The following is a 15,545-nucleotide window of genomic DNA, read 5'->3' on the forward strand; positions in this document are numbered from 1 at the left end:
TCCAATTCTGTGCTAGAGATTGTCTGTGACTCAAGTTAAGAATAAAGCAGAAGAGACCAAATCTACGGTGTCAGTCTAAATCCAAGCCTGCCTGTCATTTCCTCTTTCAAAACTCAGCAGAAGTCAGAGCTTTCTGCCTTATGGGTGAATCTCCGACATGTGGTGGAATAGTGCTTTTTGAGTCTAGTTCTCTGCACTCATCTTCGAATATTTTCTGTCTTTCTCTAAAATCTCCAACCACAATAAAGTTGTTTTAGAAAGAAAAAAAAAGGGAAGAAACCATGTAAATGTTGTCATGCACACACGCACCTGCATTAGTGTTTGAGCCTTGCAATAGGACTGTGAGAGTCTCCATGACAAGCCAGGCAAGCTGTTTTTGTTCTTCAGCCACATTGTTTTTGGAATCACCTGACCAGAGGGAGGGAGAGCAGACAGTAAGTGCTTTTAGTCAAACATTTTTATCAAAAAAACAAACAAAAAAAAAACAATGAAATTATCAAGCGAAATAGAAAAGCATAAAATAATAATAATAATAATAATAATAATAATAATAATTATCATTATCATCATCATCATCATCATCATAATCATAAGTAATAAAATAAAAAAATACTTATTATATGAGTAATAATAACATTGTTATATTATTATTTTAACATAATAACTATTTTAATAAGCACTATAAGAGTATATAGATAACACTAATAAAAAACGAACATAAAAAATATAAAAACTTATAATGAAATTATCAAGTAAAATACAAATACATATTTTTTTTAATGTGTAATAATACAAAATAAATAAATAAATGATCCTGTAAAAACTGAATAATAAGCATTCAAAGGAACAATAGCCTCATCACGTGCAATACCCATTAAAGATTTATTCCCAGAATTATTTCCATCTATAATGGATTTGTGTCTTCAGCAGATGGGAAAAGAATGGTTTCAAGATAATTACTAAATTTTTTGATGGGGAGGCCTCAATACGCTTTTCTCAATTATCTTACAGATTTACACTGAAAACAAATGAATTCTTTAGATATATACAAATGCAACACTATATCACAAAGCATAAACAATGGGAAAAAATGTAAAGATTTCCAACAAATATAGAAAAACATTATTAAACATGATCTGCCAACTAAAAATCATGAAGCCCATTTATATAGAAAATTAATGCAGGATAAATCAAATGAATGCAATCTATTCTCTTTTTTATAATTATAATTTATCTATTATTATTTTTTATGTATTTGTTTTTTTGTGAATGTAAACATTCTAGGCAAATGTTAAGTGTATACTATGTTTTTTCATTAATAATAACATTGTTATAATACAATAAATACATTAATGAACACTATAGTATTATATATAAATAGTACTTAATTTACAAAAGTCTTACCCTGATCGCTATGGGTTTGCGTGGGGTCTTTCAACAGCGCTGCATATTTGTGGAGCAGATTTACAAGCACTTCCAGCAGTCCAACTTCACGGAAGACATCACTGAAGACAGGGTGGTGACGTCCAAGCTTGAGAAGAGTGCGGGTGGCTGTGATGCTGCATCCGTAAGAGGTGCTCGACTTTAATAGCACGCTAACGCTAAAAAGCTCTTTGCATGGTACATAATTAAGTCCGAAGACGACAAACTCCAGCAGCTCAAAGTACTTGGACTGCACCTCTGGCAGCTTTGTTACCCGCTCCGCGAACTGTGAGAGTGTGTGCTGGGCCTCTAAGATGAAGTAGTTGGCATAGTCGGCGGCATAGATGTTGGCAATGGCTTCAAGGATCATACGTGCTAATCGACCGCTCTTGGCCTTCAGGAAAGCATTCTGAAGCACAGAAAAAGCCTGGATGTTCCTGACAGTGTGACCTGAAAAGAGACAAATCAAACTCATCTGTAAACATTTAAAACAAACAAAAAAAACAACAACTAATTATTTATTCAAAATGACTGCTATTGTGTTTTCACAGAAGATGACCGGGTAAAACAACATGGCAGAGTGAATTAATGATGTATGCTTGTTTTTGGCTGAACATTACACCATATTGTGACCGTGGTCCTAATGAAAGCCTGAAACTATAAAAACTCCAGTGACCTTTGTGAACTCTTGTTGAGCTGGTAACATAAAAACGTTTTCATTTCCTCTTAATCGGAGTATATTTCCATTAGCAAAAAATGCTAACAGGAGGTCAGTTAAGGGCAAAATATGAAGAGAAGAGACAATGAAGAGAAGATTTGTTTCAACATCTTTTTAAATATTCAAGTGTTGATTAATTTCTGATGAATAATTGATTTTCTCTTTGTCATGAAGGCTGTACATAATATTTTATTAGCCATCTTGCTATATACTACCTATATACTACTATTCAGCCTACTAGATTAATCAGGAGGCATCACGGTGGCGCAGTGGGTAGCACGATCGCCTCACAGCATGAAGGTTGCTGGTTCAAACCTCGGCTGGGTTAGTTGACGTTTCTGTGTGGAGTTTGCATGTTCTCCTTGTGTTTGCGTTGGTTTCCTCTGGGTGCTCTGGTTTCCCCCACAGTCCAAAGACATGCGCTACAGGTGAATTGGGTAATTTCAATTGTCCATAGTGTATGTGTGTGAATGAGTGTGTATGGGTGTTTCCCAGTGATGGGTTGCAGCTGGAAAAAACATGCATAAAACGCTGCGTAAAACATATGCAGGATAAGTTTGCGGTTCATTCCACGGTGGCGACCCCGGATTATTGAAGGGACTAAGCCGAAAAGCAAATGAATTAATCAGGTTAACTAAGTGAGTTAGGTTGATTAGGCAGGTGATTGGAAAAAAATCAACAAAAGATACCTGTATTTCCTGAAGGGGATAATAATGTTGACCAGAAGAATAATATAATTGGCCAAATAGTGAAAAATGTCTTAATAATAACTACAATTTAACATGAACTTACTTTTTCACTGTAGGTCATTTAAATCATTAGCAAATAAATAAGCAAATAACTTATTTGAGGCTGAATCAATTGTGAGACTACAAAAACAGAGTTGAGTCACCAATCAAGGCATTTTTGCCAATTTGTTATTGCAATTAAGAGCTTAACACACAATGCAGTGTGTAGCCTATGCAAAGATAACATGGTCAAACACCATGTGATAAACATTGCAATGTTGCTGAACTGCTTGTTGAATACTTTGGTCAGAGCAGTAATGAAGCAATTAAGCTGTTTACATGGCTGCTTACTGCAATTGAAATCAACATACAGCACTTGTTTTAATAAGGTTAGGGTTTGAATGATTGTGAGTTCATTCTAAGCAGTATGATTAAAATACATTTTTTGTATGAAAATATATAAAGTTTATTTAGAATTGCATAATTAAACAGAACAACAAATCTGAAACTGGTTAAAGGTTGAGTAAATGATGACAGACTAGTTCACTATAGTACACAATATATTGTTTAAGCATCGCAATGTGTGCATCTGCAATAGTCACATTGAATTAAATTAAATTAAATTAAGTAAAAGAATTGCTTTAATAACTGTATTTACAGCATTTATACGATTTATGCAAAAGGAAAAAAAAAGTTTTCCTATTTTGAATTTTTTCTTGTTTTTAGTCCAAATTTGTAAATTTTAAAGCAAAAATAAAGATTATTTTATTCAACTGGTAGATAATTTAGCTTGTTTTGAGGAAAAACTCTTAATTCTACCTAATTTCTTCTGAAGTTATAACAATAAAACAATACTGTATTCATATCGCAATAGTTATGGCAGAAAAAGAAAAATATTGCAATATCCAATATCCTGCATTATTATAATCCTGGATTGAACTAAACTGTTAATAAAAACAAGCAATAAATAGGTTATTATATGCTTTGGGTTGATTTCAATAGCCTTAACACAGCTCAACGGAAGCTAGCAAAATAAACAAATCTGAAAAGCACATAACAAATATGAATGGACGTGAATGGAATCAAGTCTATGACAAGCCTGTGATCCTCTTGTCTCTGACTTAAAGACCAATAGTATGAAGACCCTAACTAAAAACTTGCCTAAATAATATCTGACCATTGATAGTGCATTGATCAGCACAGCAGGGTGCTAAGAAAGCTGCATTGCATGTGCTTTAACTGTTACCAAAAAGGTAGATTAATCTTGCTGTATTCGTTATTTACTGCTGCGTGATCATAACATTTTATACTCCTATACTAGGGATGGGAAGATTAATCGATATGTATCGATACGCGGTCATGCGCGTGCACGATGCGAGTGCATCGGTTGAGCAGCAGAGGATGAATGAAATTTTGGAAGCAAATCGAGATGCATCGGTTTTTGCGAGATGCATCGGTTTTTCCGAGATACAGCTTATATTTTTAATGTAGTATGTATTTTTTATTTATTAAAAAGTGTTGTCAACCTGTTTTTGGCGCATAATTTAATCGACCTACTTAAAGTAAGCCTAACGGATTTGCGGATGTGTACACTTTCACTACAACTCAGTGTATCAGGTGTGCGGATGAAGCTAGTGGTGCGCCCTCAGAAAGCGCGAGAAGCAAAACAAACATTTTATTCCCCACTGAGTTTTAAATCTAAAGTATGGCAACATTATGGATTTAAGGATGGACGACATGACAGGACAGATGCAATTTGCAAAAGTGTGCCGCGCATCTGTAAAATACGCGGGCAGTACGACTAATCTGAAATCTCACTTGAAGCGGCGCCACGGTGTTGTTGTGAAAGCTCCATCTTCCAGTGGACCTCTATTCTGCCGCCCTATGCGCGGATATAACCGAGGACGCGCCGGTGTCGCGGACCTCTATTCTGCCGCCCTATGCGCGGATATAACTGAGGACGCGCCGGTGTCGCGGACCTCTATTCTGCCGCCCTATGCGCGGATATAACTGAGGACGCGCGGGTGTCGCGGACCTCTATTCTTCCGCCCTATGCGCAGATATAACTGAGGACGCGCGGGTGTCGCGGACCTCTATTCTGCCGCCCTATGCGCGGATATAACTGAGGACGCGCGGGAGTCGCGGACCTCTATTCTGCCGCCCTATGCGCGGATATAACTGAGGACAAGCGGGCGCTGATGGAGGTGTCGCGGACATAACTGAGGATGCGGGTGGTAAGGTGGGGTGTTGCGGACGCCGCCCTCTCTATACTGCCGCCCTAGGCGGCCGCCTAGGTCGCCTCTATGGACGTGCCGGCCCTGTTCATCTGCAAAGATATTTATTCAGCCTAGTGTCACGGAGAACGAAGGTTTTGAACACCTCCTTCTGTTAATTTTTATTTAATTATAATAATAATAATAATAATAATATTAATAATAATAATGATAAAAATAATTGGGTGTCACGGTGGCACAGTGGGTAGTTTGACCACCTCACAGCAAGAAGATTGCTGGTTTGTTATATTTTTATTAGCCTGTTGTTTACAGTGACATTGATGTTTCAAAGCAGCATAACACTGCTAGTTCACAACCTTAAGTTTTGAATATTCAGTGGCAAAATATCTTTGTAAAACTTGTTTTCATAGTTGAAAAGTTAAATCACAATTCTTGTGCAACGCTAAACCTTTATGTTGAAAGAGTGCAAATATATATATTTTAATATATATTGCACTTATACATTCTGTTTATCTTGAAAATACTTAAATAATATGTGCTATAGGTTCTAAAATGGCCCTCTACTGTAAACTGACACTCTGGCTCTGAGAGAAAAGCCAGTTTGTAAAAAAAGTCTTGGTTTTGCTTGGTTAATAAATAATCAAATCAAACTCATTCAATGGCACAGCATCCTCTTTCACATCATCTCATAAACTTGATCTAATTAGTTAGTGCTGAATTATCGCATTGTATCGTGATATGGGTGTGAATCGTATCGTGTCGCATCGCAATATGTCATAAATGTATCGCTAATATATCGGATCGTATTCTTTGTATCGAGATGCGTATCGGATCGGCATTATAGCTTAGATGCCCAACCCTATCCTATACCAATCAGATGAATAAATGGGTTTCATCATTGTCCAGTTAACGTACATGTAATAACTAAATTTTGCTACGCCATGTCACAATTTGTGATTTCTAATGGTTTCATTTGATGAATAAGGTGGTTAAAAAAACATGCTCCTATTGTTTCTTAATGCTGTTTTAAATGTAAATCTAATATTGGTACTATGATGGTTGTATTCCGGATCTGTGATATGATTAAGGCATACCGGATAGAGTTTTACAAAATGGTCCAAAAGATATTTGGTCAAACTTAAATCTCACATATTTATCTGTTTAACTGTACAGCTGGGTCACACCTCAGTCATCATGGCCTAGAATCTGTGGTAATTCTCTGTAACAATCATGCAAGAACATGTAAAGTTTTACATATATAGACAGTTAATCTAGAAATAAATTAACAAACACATGCTGCATCCCCAATTGCATACTATCCTTTCTAAATACATACTTTTATTTATTTTCTTTTCGGCTTAGCCCCTTTATTAATCTTGGGTCGCCACAGCGGAATGAACCGCCAACTCATCCAACACATGTTTTACGCAGCGGATGCCCTTCCAGCTGCAACCTATCACTGGAACCATCCTAAACATTATTCAAAAAAAAGATTTAGGGTGTCCCAAATCTCGTAGTATGTTGAAAAGAGTAGGCATGAGACAATAACCGTTTTCAAGGTATAGCACGGTTTGGAAAAGTCAACGTTTTAAACCGTCAAAATTATCTGCCAACCCATTTCTAAGGTGTGACTAAAAGATTTTATTTACATTTTGTTTTGTTTTTTGTTTTTAGGACAACAGTATCTCCAGCAGAAAAGATCTACAAAGGTGTCGTTTTAAATTGTAAAGAAATCAGAAAAAAAGTGGGGGAAAAGGTTGCTGTTTTTTAACCAGACATTTAAAAAGACTATATTTTAGAGCAGTAATCACAACACTGTGATATTTTTAACCAAGGTTATCATATCGTCAGAATCTTATACCCCATGCCTAGACAAGAGTATGCCAAAAGTTCTGGATGCTCTACTATTTCCAATGAAAATATGAAGTGTACAACCATCCATACTCTATCAGCAAATATTGCCCACAATACACTGCGCATTAAATGTGAATTCAATTAGAACTACAAATTTGGAGGAAAAAAGTGTCAACAAAACTACAGAGGAAACGTGGATAGCGTGGTTAATTATAAATATAGGTGAATTAGGTAAGCTAAATTATCCGTAGTGCATATGTGTGAATGAGAGTGTATGGGTGTTTGCCAGTGATGGTTTGCAGCTGGAAGGGCATCCGCTGCATAAAACATATGCTGGATGCGTTGGCGGTTCATTCCGCTGTGGCGACCCCAAATTAATAAAGGGACCAAGCCGAAAAGAAAATGACAAATAATCAAAAGTGCCTCAAAATAGAGGTTCAGCAGCCTTTGACTACATTTGTTCTTTTTAAAAGAGAAATACTTACAAAAGATTTACATTAGACAAATACTGTTTTTTTATTTATTCTTATTTTTATTTATTTGTTAATTTATTGTTGTAATTAATTTTAGTGTAAAATTATCATTTATGTCTAAAGTCAAAAATTTATTTTTAAACATATTTTTAAGTCCAAAGAGAAATGGGCTGTTGTTTTGTTTTTTATTATTATTTTTTGCTGTATTATTTGGTTTCATATTAAGTTTTCCATCCCTACTCATAACCTGATCAGCTGATCAACGCTGCTATATTTATTTATTAATTTATTATTATTATTAAAAAATTTTCAAACGCTCTTGGAAAAGGCCAAGACTGCGATTTGCTTTGTCTTGTCATGAACTCAAACCTCTTTGGGCATTTCTCTAGCTTACAACACTGCTGAATAGTCCTCAAAAGACTCAACATCAACATCAACATCCTTGATTTTTGTCTAACATTTCTAAGCTTTTAATTTTTAGCACAGAATTCATTACTGATGTTTATTTTTTTCAATCGAGTCATTATGCAGTTTAACTAATGCTCAAAAAAACATACCATATGGATTATTAACCAAGAACACGCAGCCATCACATGATCAGTCCATCAACCCTTAAAAACACATTCTTGTGCGTTCAACCTTTAGAAAACTCCCACTGCAGTAAGCATTAATGCTGGTTGCATAAAAATGCCACACCAGAATCGAAACGGCAAACTGTTTCTATGATTGGCTTGTTGGAAAAGAGGAAGTCTTGATGTGACTGGGTGCATAAACAACATTATCTGGTGCCATTATTTTAATTACAGCATTTAATGGCTCTTGGCGAGGCATAAGACAAGCCAAACAAATAACCTAACCAGATTACACAGTAGGTGTCTGCCGTTTGCCTCCTCCTGACCAATTAATGCCATTTACAGCCAGTGAACGCTAATGTTTTAATTCTACCTCAGAAACCGCAGGCCCTTCTTCTCCCAGTGTGACTAAAAGAGTAATCTAGTTGATGAAGGGAGGCAGCGGCAGACAGCGATGAGGAGGTTAATAAATGTAAAAGGAGGAAGAATGCTGCTAATCTCAGCTAACGGTTTCGGTAACCATTGATTACAGCTAGGTTAATTCATCCTGAAAGTTTTAAATAGGGTTTTGGGTACCATTCCCATCATTTTGGAAAAAAAAATACAGTTGAATCTTAAGGCGTTTAAACAAGACGCAGCTTGGGCGAATTAATCGTGCTATTCGCATAAAATTAAACGTGTGAACATTTTGAATTTACTCACTTCATCCGCGTGCCAGATTGACTTGGAAAAATTAACTTGAAACGATGCGGATTCGTGTCATGGGAGGGGCGTCTGTCTGCCTGGTTTCGTTGCTAATGACTGACATGGACTTTATTGAGATAGGAGAATTTGTGTGCTTATAAAGGTTGAAAAACAGTGTAGATTTGTTCGGGAATCATGCATTAAGCACGTCAAATGCTCAATTCACACCATGTCATCTCATCATTCGCGCCGCCTAATTTGCGCAAATAGTGCCGCATGATGTCTGATCTCATCTATACATTGACTTAACATGTAAATCACTCACACTTGACACTTTATCCGCGTCTGAGGTAAACATTAGTCTAAATTTTCGGTACAAAAATTTCCAATTGTCCAGAAGAGATTAATAATTATTTAAATTTTATGTTGACTACAAAAAGTCCTAAAGCAAAACAATTGAACAAAAAATGAATAATCGCAAACATAAAAGCACACTAAATCCCTCAAATGCAGACCACTTAAGCCTAACACTGCAAACTTGCCATCTGAATCCTGTGAATGCCTCGATTTCTTAGTGTTTCCTGGCTGAAGTTCAACACACCCGGAATTTCACATCACCAGCTTTCACACCCAGCTGTGCAATGACACAAGTCAAGACTCCAGTGTATGCTATTTTATAGAGGGCTGACCTTTCCCAGAAGGCTGTGGAACCACAAAACCTGGAAGCAGGAAGGGTGCTCCGGTGGTAAGTCCAGCTGGCTTCAGCTCACTGACACCATATGTGGTCAGAGCGGTCACCAGGTTCACCAGGTCCTTTAGAGCATCTTTGGATTCATCCTCTTTGGCCTGCTCCAACCTAAGAAGTAGAGCAAGTACAACAGAGAATATCACTAATCGATCGTATCAGGATTGCAAAAAAACTCTTATTAGCACATTTAAAAGACAAATATTTAGGGGTAAGTGATCTTTTTACATAATGTAAAAGGATAGTTCACCCAAAAATCATTTACTCATCCTTGACTTGTTCTAAACCTGTTTGAGCTTTGCTATTGTGTTGAACAAAAAAGAAGTTATTTTGAAGAATGTTGGAAGCATTAAGGAAATATATAAGTCTATAATAACAGGTTTCCAATATTATTTAATATATCTTATGTGTTCAAGAGAAGAAAAAAAAACTTAAACTGGTTTGAAACAAGTCAAGGGTACAAACTCTCTCCTGGAGGGCCGAGGTCCTGCAGAGTTTAGCTCCAACTTGCTTCAACACACCTGCCAGGAAGTTTCTAGTTTTTCTAGTAAGAGCTTGATTAGCTGCTTCAGGTGTGTGTAATTAGGGTTGGAGCTAAACTCTTCAGAACACCAGCCCTCCAGGACCGAGTTTGGACACCCTAGCTCTAATCGGTCCTTGTGAATAAAAGTATTCATTTCTTTATTTTTTTAACTGATCCCAAACAATAGAAAGAAGAAATGTAATTGAAAGAGATTGCTTTATTATCTTGCTAGAAGTTATTACATAAAAAACAAGTTGATATTTATCAATTAATCCATAAATGTCTAGATTTTTACAAAATGATTATTCAGCACAAGTGATTTCAAAACACAATCATTAGCAGATGTTGCCGAATCAGCTTAATAGAATGATTTCTGAAGGATAATGTGACACTTGATTCTTACAATTATTATAAACTTTAATAAGATTACTGTATTTTAATCAAATTAAAAGATGTAATTTTTTCATCTTTCCAACCCAAGTTTTTGAATGGTTGTGCTCAATGAATTCCAAAATACTGTTTTATCCGTTAAGCCATGTTTTGTTAAAGCCATGTTTTAAAATAAAAACAGAACAATGCCGCGCTGATAACCAGAGCTCAAAACAATATAAAACACTAAACATTTAAACATGCAATAAACAATTACAAATAAGTCACCTGATCATAAGATCTATGAGGAAGGTGTAGCCCTGACACATGCGGAAGTCATCCAGCAGTGTCTGAGAGACATCACTCGAGTCCTTCAGGAAACAGGAGAGCCCAGCGAACATCTCCACAATCTCCAGAGGAGAAAGGTCATCTGACTGCTGCATGTTCTGGATGCATGTTGATAAGCACTCTTTCTCTGCCAAAACAAAAATTGTTTCATGTCGGTTATGAATTTTAGTCATAATATAAAATTTTAGGTAAAATCTACAAGGGTCACTTTAAGGGTTTGTTCACCCAAAAATGAAAATTTCCTCATTTACCGTTTATCTAAATATTTTTAAATTCTTTGTTCTGTTAAAAACAAAATAAGATATTCTGAAAAACGTTGGGGAAAAAACAGCCATTGATCTTCAGAAGTCAATCACTGTTTTTTATTTAGAATATCTTCCTTTGTGTTCAACAGAACAAAGAAACTCATATAGTTTGGAGCAACTGGACGTTGAGTAAATAGTAAATTTTCATTTTTGGGTGAACTATCCCTTAAATCTGTTTTCCAACTGGTGGGTCGAAGAAGCATTTTGAATGGGTCGTGAAATGTTTTTGTGATGCTTTTTAAGTTTGAAAAACAAAACATTTGTGTTTGAAAAAAAAAAAAAACATGTTCACCAAAAGGCAAATTCAGATTAAATTTTTGGAATGCTGCAGTCCTGAGTGTCCATTTTCAAAGGTAGAAATGCAGAAAGTGGCGAGAGGTTTCAGTGGTAGGCCATTATAAATTGGCTTAAAGAGCGAAATAACTGTTGTGGCTCATACCAGTTTACTAATTTTATTGTATAAACAAACACTATAGCTTTTAAAAACTATTTCATGTTTATTTATCAGTATTAGTTATAATCTTTCAATTTATGATAATAATTATTTTTTAATGGCTCAAGGCTTACTGACCAGGGAAAATGTGGGTCCCAGAGCCAAACCAGCCGAACCACCGCTTTAAGCCATATGTTTTTTTTTAAAAAAGTTTAGATTGTATACTCTTAATGTGCTTCATTTAGGTTTTTCAGGTAATACAGAACCTTAACTTGTAACAGTTGTTATGAAAATAAAAATATATGCTAAGCTTCAAAGACAAAGTTCACGAATAACGGAGTTTTAAACAAATTCTAAACAGATTCTTAACCCCTTAGTCATTAAGTAACTTCAACTTTACTCATTTGACCTGGCCTCAAACACTGTAGTTGTGGCTGAAGGGCCTGGAGGAGTTTAGTTTGTGTTGTTGACATGTCAAAAAGACACTGTTTTCTGCAGAGTGAAAGAAAATCCACTTTGCGTGCGCTGCCAAAGGATGAGGACTCAATACGGTAATCAATGCTGTGGAGGCCTACAAAGCGGAAATTCAAACATGATAATGGGCCCCCTTCCAACATGCAATGTAAGCAGCAGACTGATCTCAACAGACTGAGCCATCTAAACAATCACAGCAGAGCAGGCTCTTAGAAATAAAAGACCAGATCAATAAATGAATTTCAGATATTAAGACATTATGCCACAAAAACAATTAAATTAAATTAAATTACAAAAATAAAATAAAATTAAATTAAATTAAATTAAATTAATAAAAAGGGTAATGTGAAAAATGGTTTTGATCATGATTGGGTGTAAATCTACTGCAAACTAAAAAATCTATAGTTTAATTTTTTCCCAAAAAAAAATTGTGCTGCAAAGGAATTCCTATATGTACAGGGAACATCTGTAAATATTAAATAAAATTTTTTGTAAAAATGACATTTAAAAAAAAAAAAAAAACATTTTCAAATAGAAAACTGAAAATGACAATAATATTCAGTGTTAAATGCTAATAATGGGAGTTTGAATGTCATTTTACATGACAATTATTGCCATACTACTGAAAACAGCAGCAGATAGTTCACCTCAGATCTTGAAAATAAAATGAACCCTTTTCAAAAGCCTGTTATGACGTTTAACGGTCATCATAATCTTAATTCCTTGAAAGTTTTAATATAATTTTTTTTTTAAACGTATGAACATATATATGCATTTATGTATGTGTTATATCATCTTTGCTTCAAATGACAAAAAACGGATTACCGCTTGTGTGAGGTATTTCAAACGCTGTGTATATAGGACAAGACAGTAAATATGATTTTACTCTCTCCTCTGGTAGCCGTCATCAGTCTCAAACCATTTATTTCCTTTTTCTGAAGTCTTGTTAACAGCATCGTAGAGTTTTTATTTTATTACTTTAGCAAATAAAATTAAAAAAAAAAAAACATTTGCTGTACTCTCTCATTCACTGCGCTCTAAGTTCTCCACCACTATCACGTCTTCTGCTACTGAGAAAGCCGGAAATGTAAAAATGGTCTGGTCAGAACAGTGACTCAGTGCAAGCCAACACATATCAGTGATTCAGCATGTACATTTAATAATGTTTAAAAGATTTAATATGGACTAATGAAATTATAAACCATATCATTTTGTTGGAGTGTTGTGAGTACACTATTCTGTGCTTCTGAATGGCTGTATTTAAATTTCTGTTGTGTTTAATTTGGTGCAAACAGCCCAATTGCTTATCACTGCAAATCTCATCACGCAGCGTGTTGTTATGCCACAGGATTAATAAAATAAAATAGAATAAAAAATTCAATAAAATTCAATAAAATTAAACAAAATTTAATTTAATTTAATTTAATAAAAAAATAATTTAAAAAAATTTAATATGATTAGGTGTAAATCTACCGCAGACTAAAAAAAATCAATAGTTTAATTTTGTCCAAAAAAAACAACAACTAGTTCTGCAAAGAAATTTGTATATGTACAGGGAAAATTTGTAAATAATCAATAAAACTCTATGTAAAAAAATTCACATTTTCAAATACAAAAACTCCTTAAGAAAAGGAGATTTATGCGATACCAATATGCATCAATTATCTGTAAATGCAATTGTGGAATATTAAAATAAAAAATAAATCTGTGAAACAACAGCTATTACATTATATAATGGAAAAAGAAAAAAAAACTGGAAAAAATGCAAAATAACCTACAAAATTAAAATGTTTAACTCTATGGCAAGAGCGTCTGCAACCAAAGTTCACTGACCTCTAAAAACACTAACAGCACACTAGTGGCAGTCAGTTATATAAGGTTAAATGTTACTAGGGTTCATAAGATGACAGAATTATGCATCCAAGCAAACACAGGAAAGAAAGTCAAACACCCATCATCACAACTTACCGTGGATGTACTTGACAACATTGACGCTGAGGCCATGTCGGGAGATGGTGGTGAGCACTTCTCCGGCGCTCTTCCTCCAGGGCAGATTGTGTGGGGGGCACCAGGAGGTGATGGCACTGAAGAGCAGCTGGAGGTCATCCTTCTGGGCCAGTTCCTCTGCTGGAGACACGAAACTGCACAACTTCACCAGGATCTGAGAGACAAAAGATGCAGTTCGTGTCAAAGTGTCTAATTAAAGGCTATTTTGTAGAGAAAGTGCTGCTCCTAAAGATGGACAGACCTGGACAAAGACTTTCTGCAGAAGAGCCCTGCGATCCGCCAGAGGAAGCTCGGTCTGGGTGGCAGCAGGAACCTCAGGCATGTGGGGCAGGTCAAAAAACAAATACAGGCATTTCACCAGCGTCGAGGGCACTGACATTGTTGTCATACAGTCCACAGTTTTCTATTGAAAAAAAAAAAGACAGCGATTTCAACTTAGAAATAAGTCACTTTGAATTATAGAGGTTTTGATGCAATCCTGTGTTAAATAAGGATTACAACAGAGCCTTAAAATCAGAATCTGATGTCTAAGCTTTAACTTTCTGACTTGTACTTGAGCAATGCATTTTCGGTTACAACAGATGATTATACATGACCGTTCTAAGGTATTTGCTGAATAAGAAGTCTGCATAAGAAATCTAGTTTGAACAAATTTATTTGACCCAAAATGCAGCAAACAAGCGATAAAAATTAATATAAGATAATATAAATATTAAAATAACTAAAACAATTTAATATTGTATTGTTTTCTGTGGCAACATTTTAAAATGTAACTTTTTTCTGATGGTAAAGGTGAATTTCAGCAGTCAATATTTCAGCCTTCAGTGTCACATGATGCTTCAACTGAGCTATTATAAAACTTTGATTTGGTGCTTAAGAAACATTTTTCTTATTATTAATGTTAAAAAATTGTTCTGCCTAATTCTTTTTTGGTAACTATAATACTTTAAGCAAAAGAAAAACACTTATTTGAAATAGAAACATTGTTTTCCATTATTTGTGATTAACTCAAAGCATCCTTGGTTAATTGAAATCCATAAACATGTTGGCGCCTATAGCCTCATGGGCAGTGCGCCATATAGTACTATTGTGCTTCGAGCATCCTGAGTTCAAGTCCCAACTAGCAAATGCAAACCTTTCCCAAACCTTCCTCCCCCTCTCCCTTTCTCTCTCTACAACTTTACTTCCTGTCAAACTATTATATATCAAGCAAAAACATGCTCAAAGAAAAGCTTTTATAGTTATTATATAATTTGTATCTTATCGGCCCCAAACCTTTGCAGGGTGATTACATTATTACCATCTCCTCTTGTGGTGGTGTGTCTAAAACTAAAAGAACTAAAAAAGCTACTGTATATGGTAAAACCTTAATGTGGACTTTACATAATGTGTTGAATGCATCTCACACCGTTTTGGCTCTCCTTTGTGAAAGCCCAGTAAACAAATATGGAAAAACAGTGATGTCATGACTCTATAAAAGGGGATCAGGTGCTGGACGTGACTGAAACGAAACGCTTAAGGTGGCTCAGAGCTTCGCCTTTCCCTGCCATGTCACCTGCAGCAATCTTGCCTCTGACAGTAATCAGAGCACTATCCTGCTAACGGTGCCAATGAAACACTGATGCGAGAGGATAAAATCCCATCAGCCGCTTTTAA

At 35.5% G+C, this 15,545-nt stretch overlaps 1 protein-coding gene across 32 annotated transcripts in view; it reads right to left on the reverse strand.

Annotated features, from left to right (window-relative positions):
- Positions 1-15,545, reverse strand: part of wdfy3 (WD repeat and FYVE domain containing 3) — a 152,958-nt gene that overhangs the window by 103,295 nt on the left and 34,118 nt on the right. For all 32 annotated transcript variants that reach the window (XM_087253741.1, XM_087253737.1, XM_087253739.1 and 29 more), the window contains exons 5-10: positions 14,131-14,292; positions 13,851-14,043; positions 10,611-10,797; positions 9,375-9,541; positions 1,405-1,872; positions 310-408 (exon numbers count right to left, since the gene is read on the reverse strand). In XM_087253741.1, the coding sequence (XP_087109867.1) occupies positions 310-408; positions 1,405-1,872; positions 9,375-9,541; positions 10,611-10,797; positions 13,851-14,043; positions 14,131-14,292 (1,276 nt within the window). The remainder of the gene's footprint in view (positions 1-309; positions 409-1,404; positions 1,873-9,374; positions 9,542-10,610; positions 10,798-13,850; positions 14,044-14,130; positions 14,293-15,545) is intronic.

The sequence above is a fragment of the Danio rerio genome, chromosome 5 (genome assembly GCF_052040795.2).
Source record: "Danio rerio strain M-AB ecotype USA chromosome 5, GRCz13ab, whole genome shotgun sequence".
In the NCBI taxonomy this organism is placed as follows: domain Eukaryota; kingdom Metazoa; phylum Chordata; class Actinopteri; order Cypriniformes; family Danionidae; genus Danio; species Danio rerio.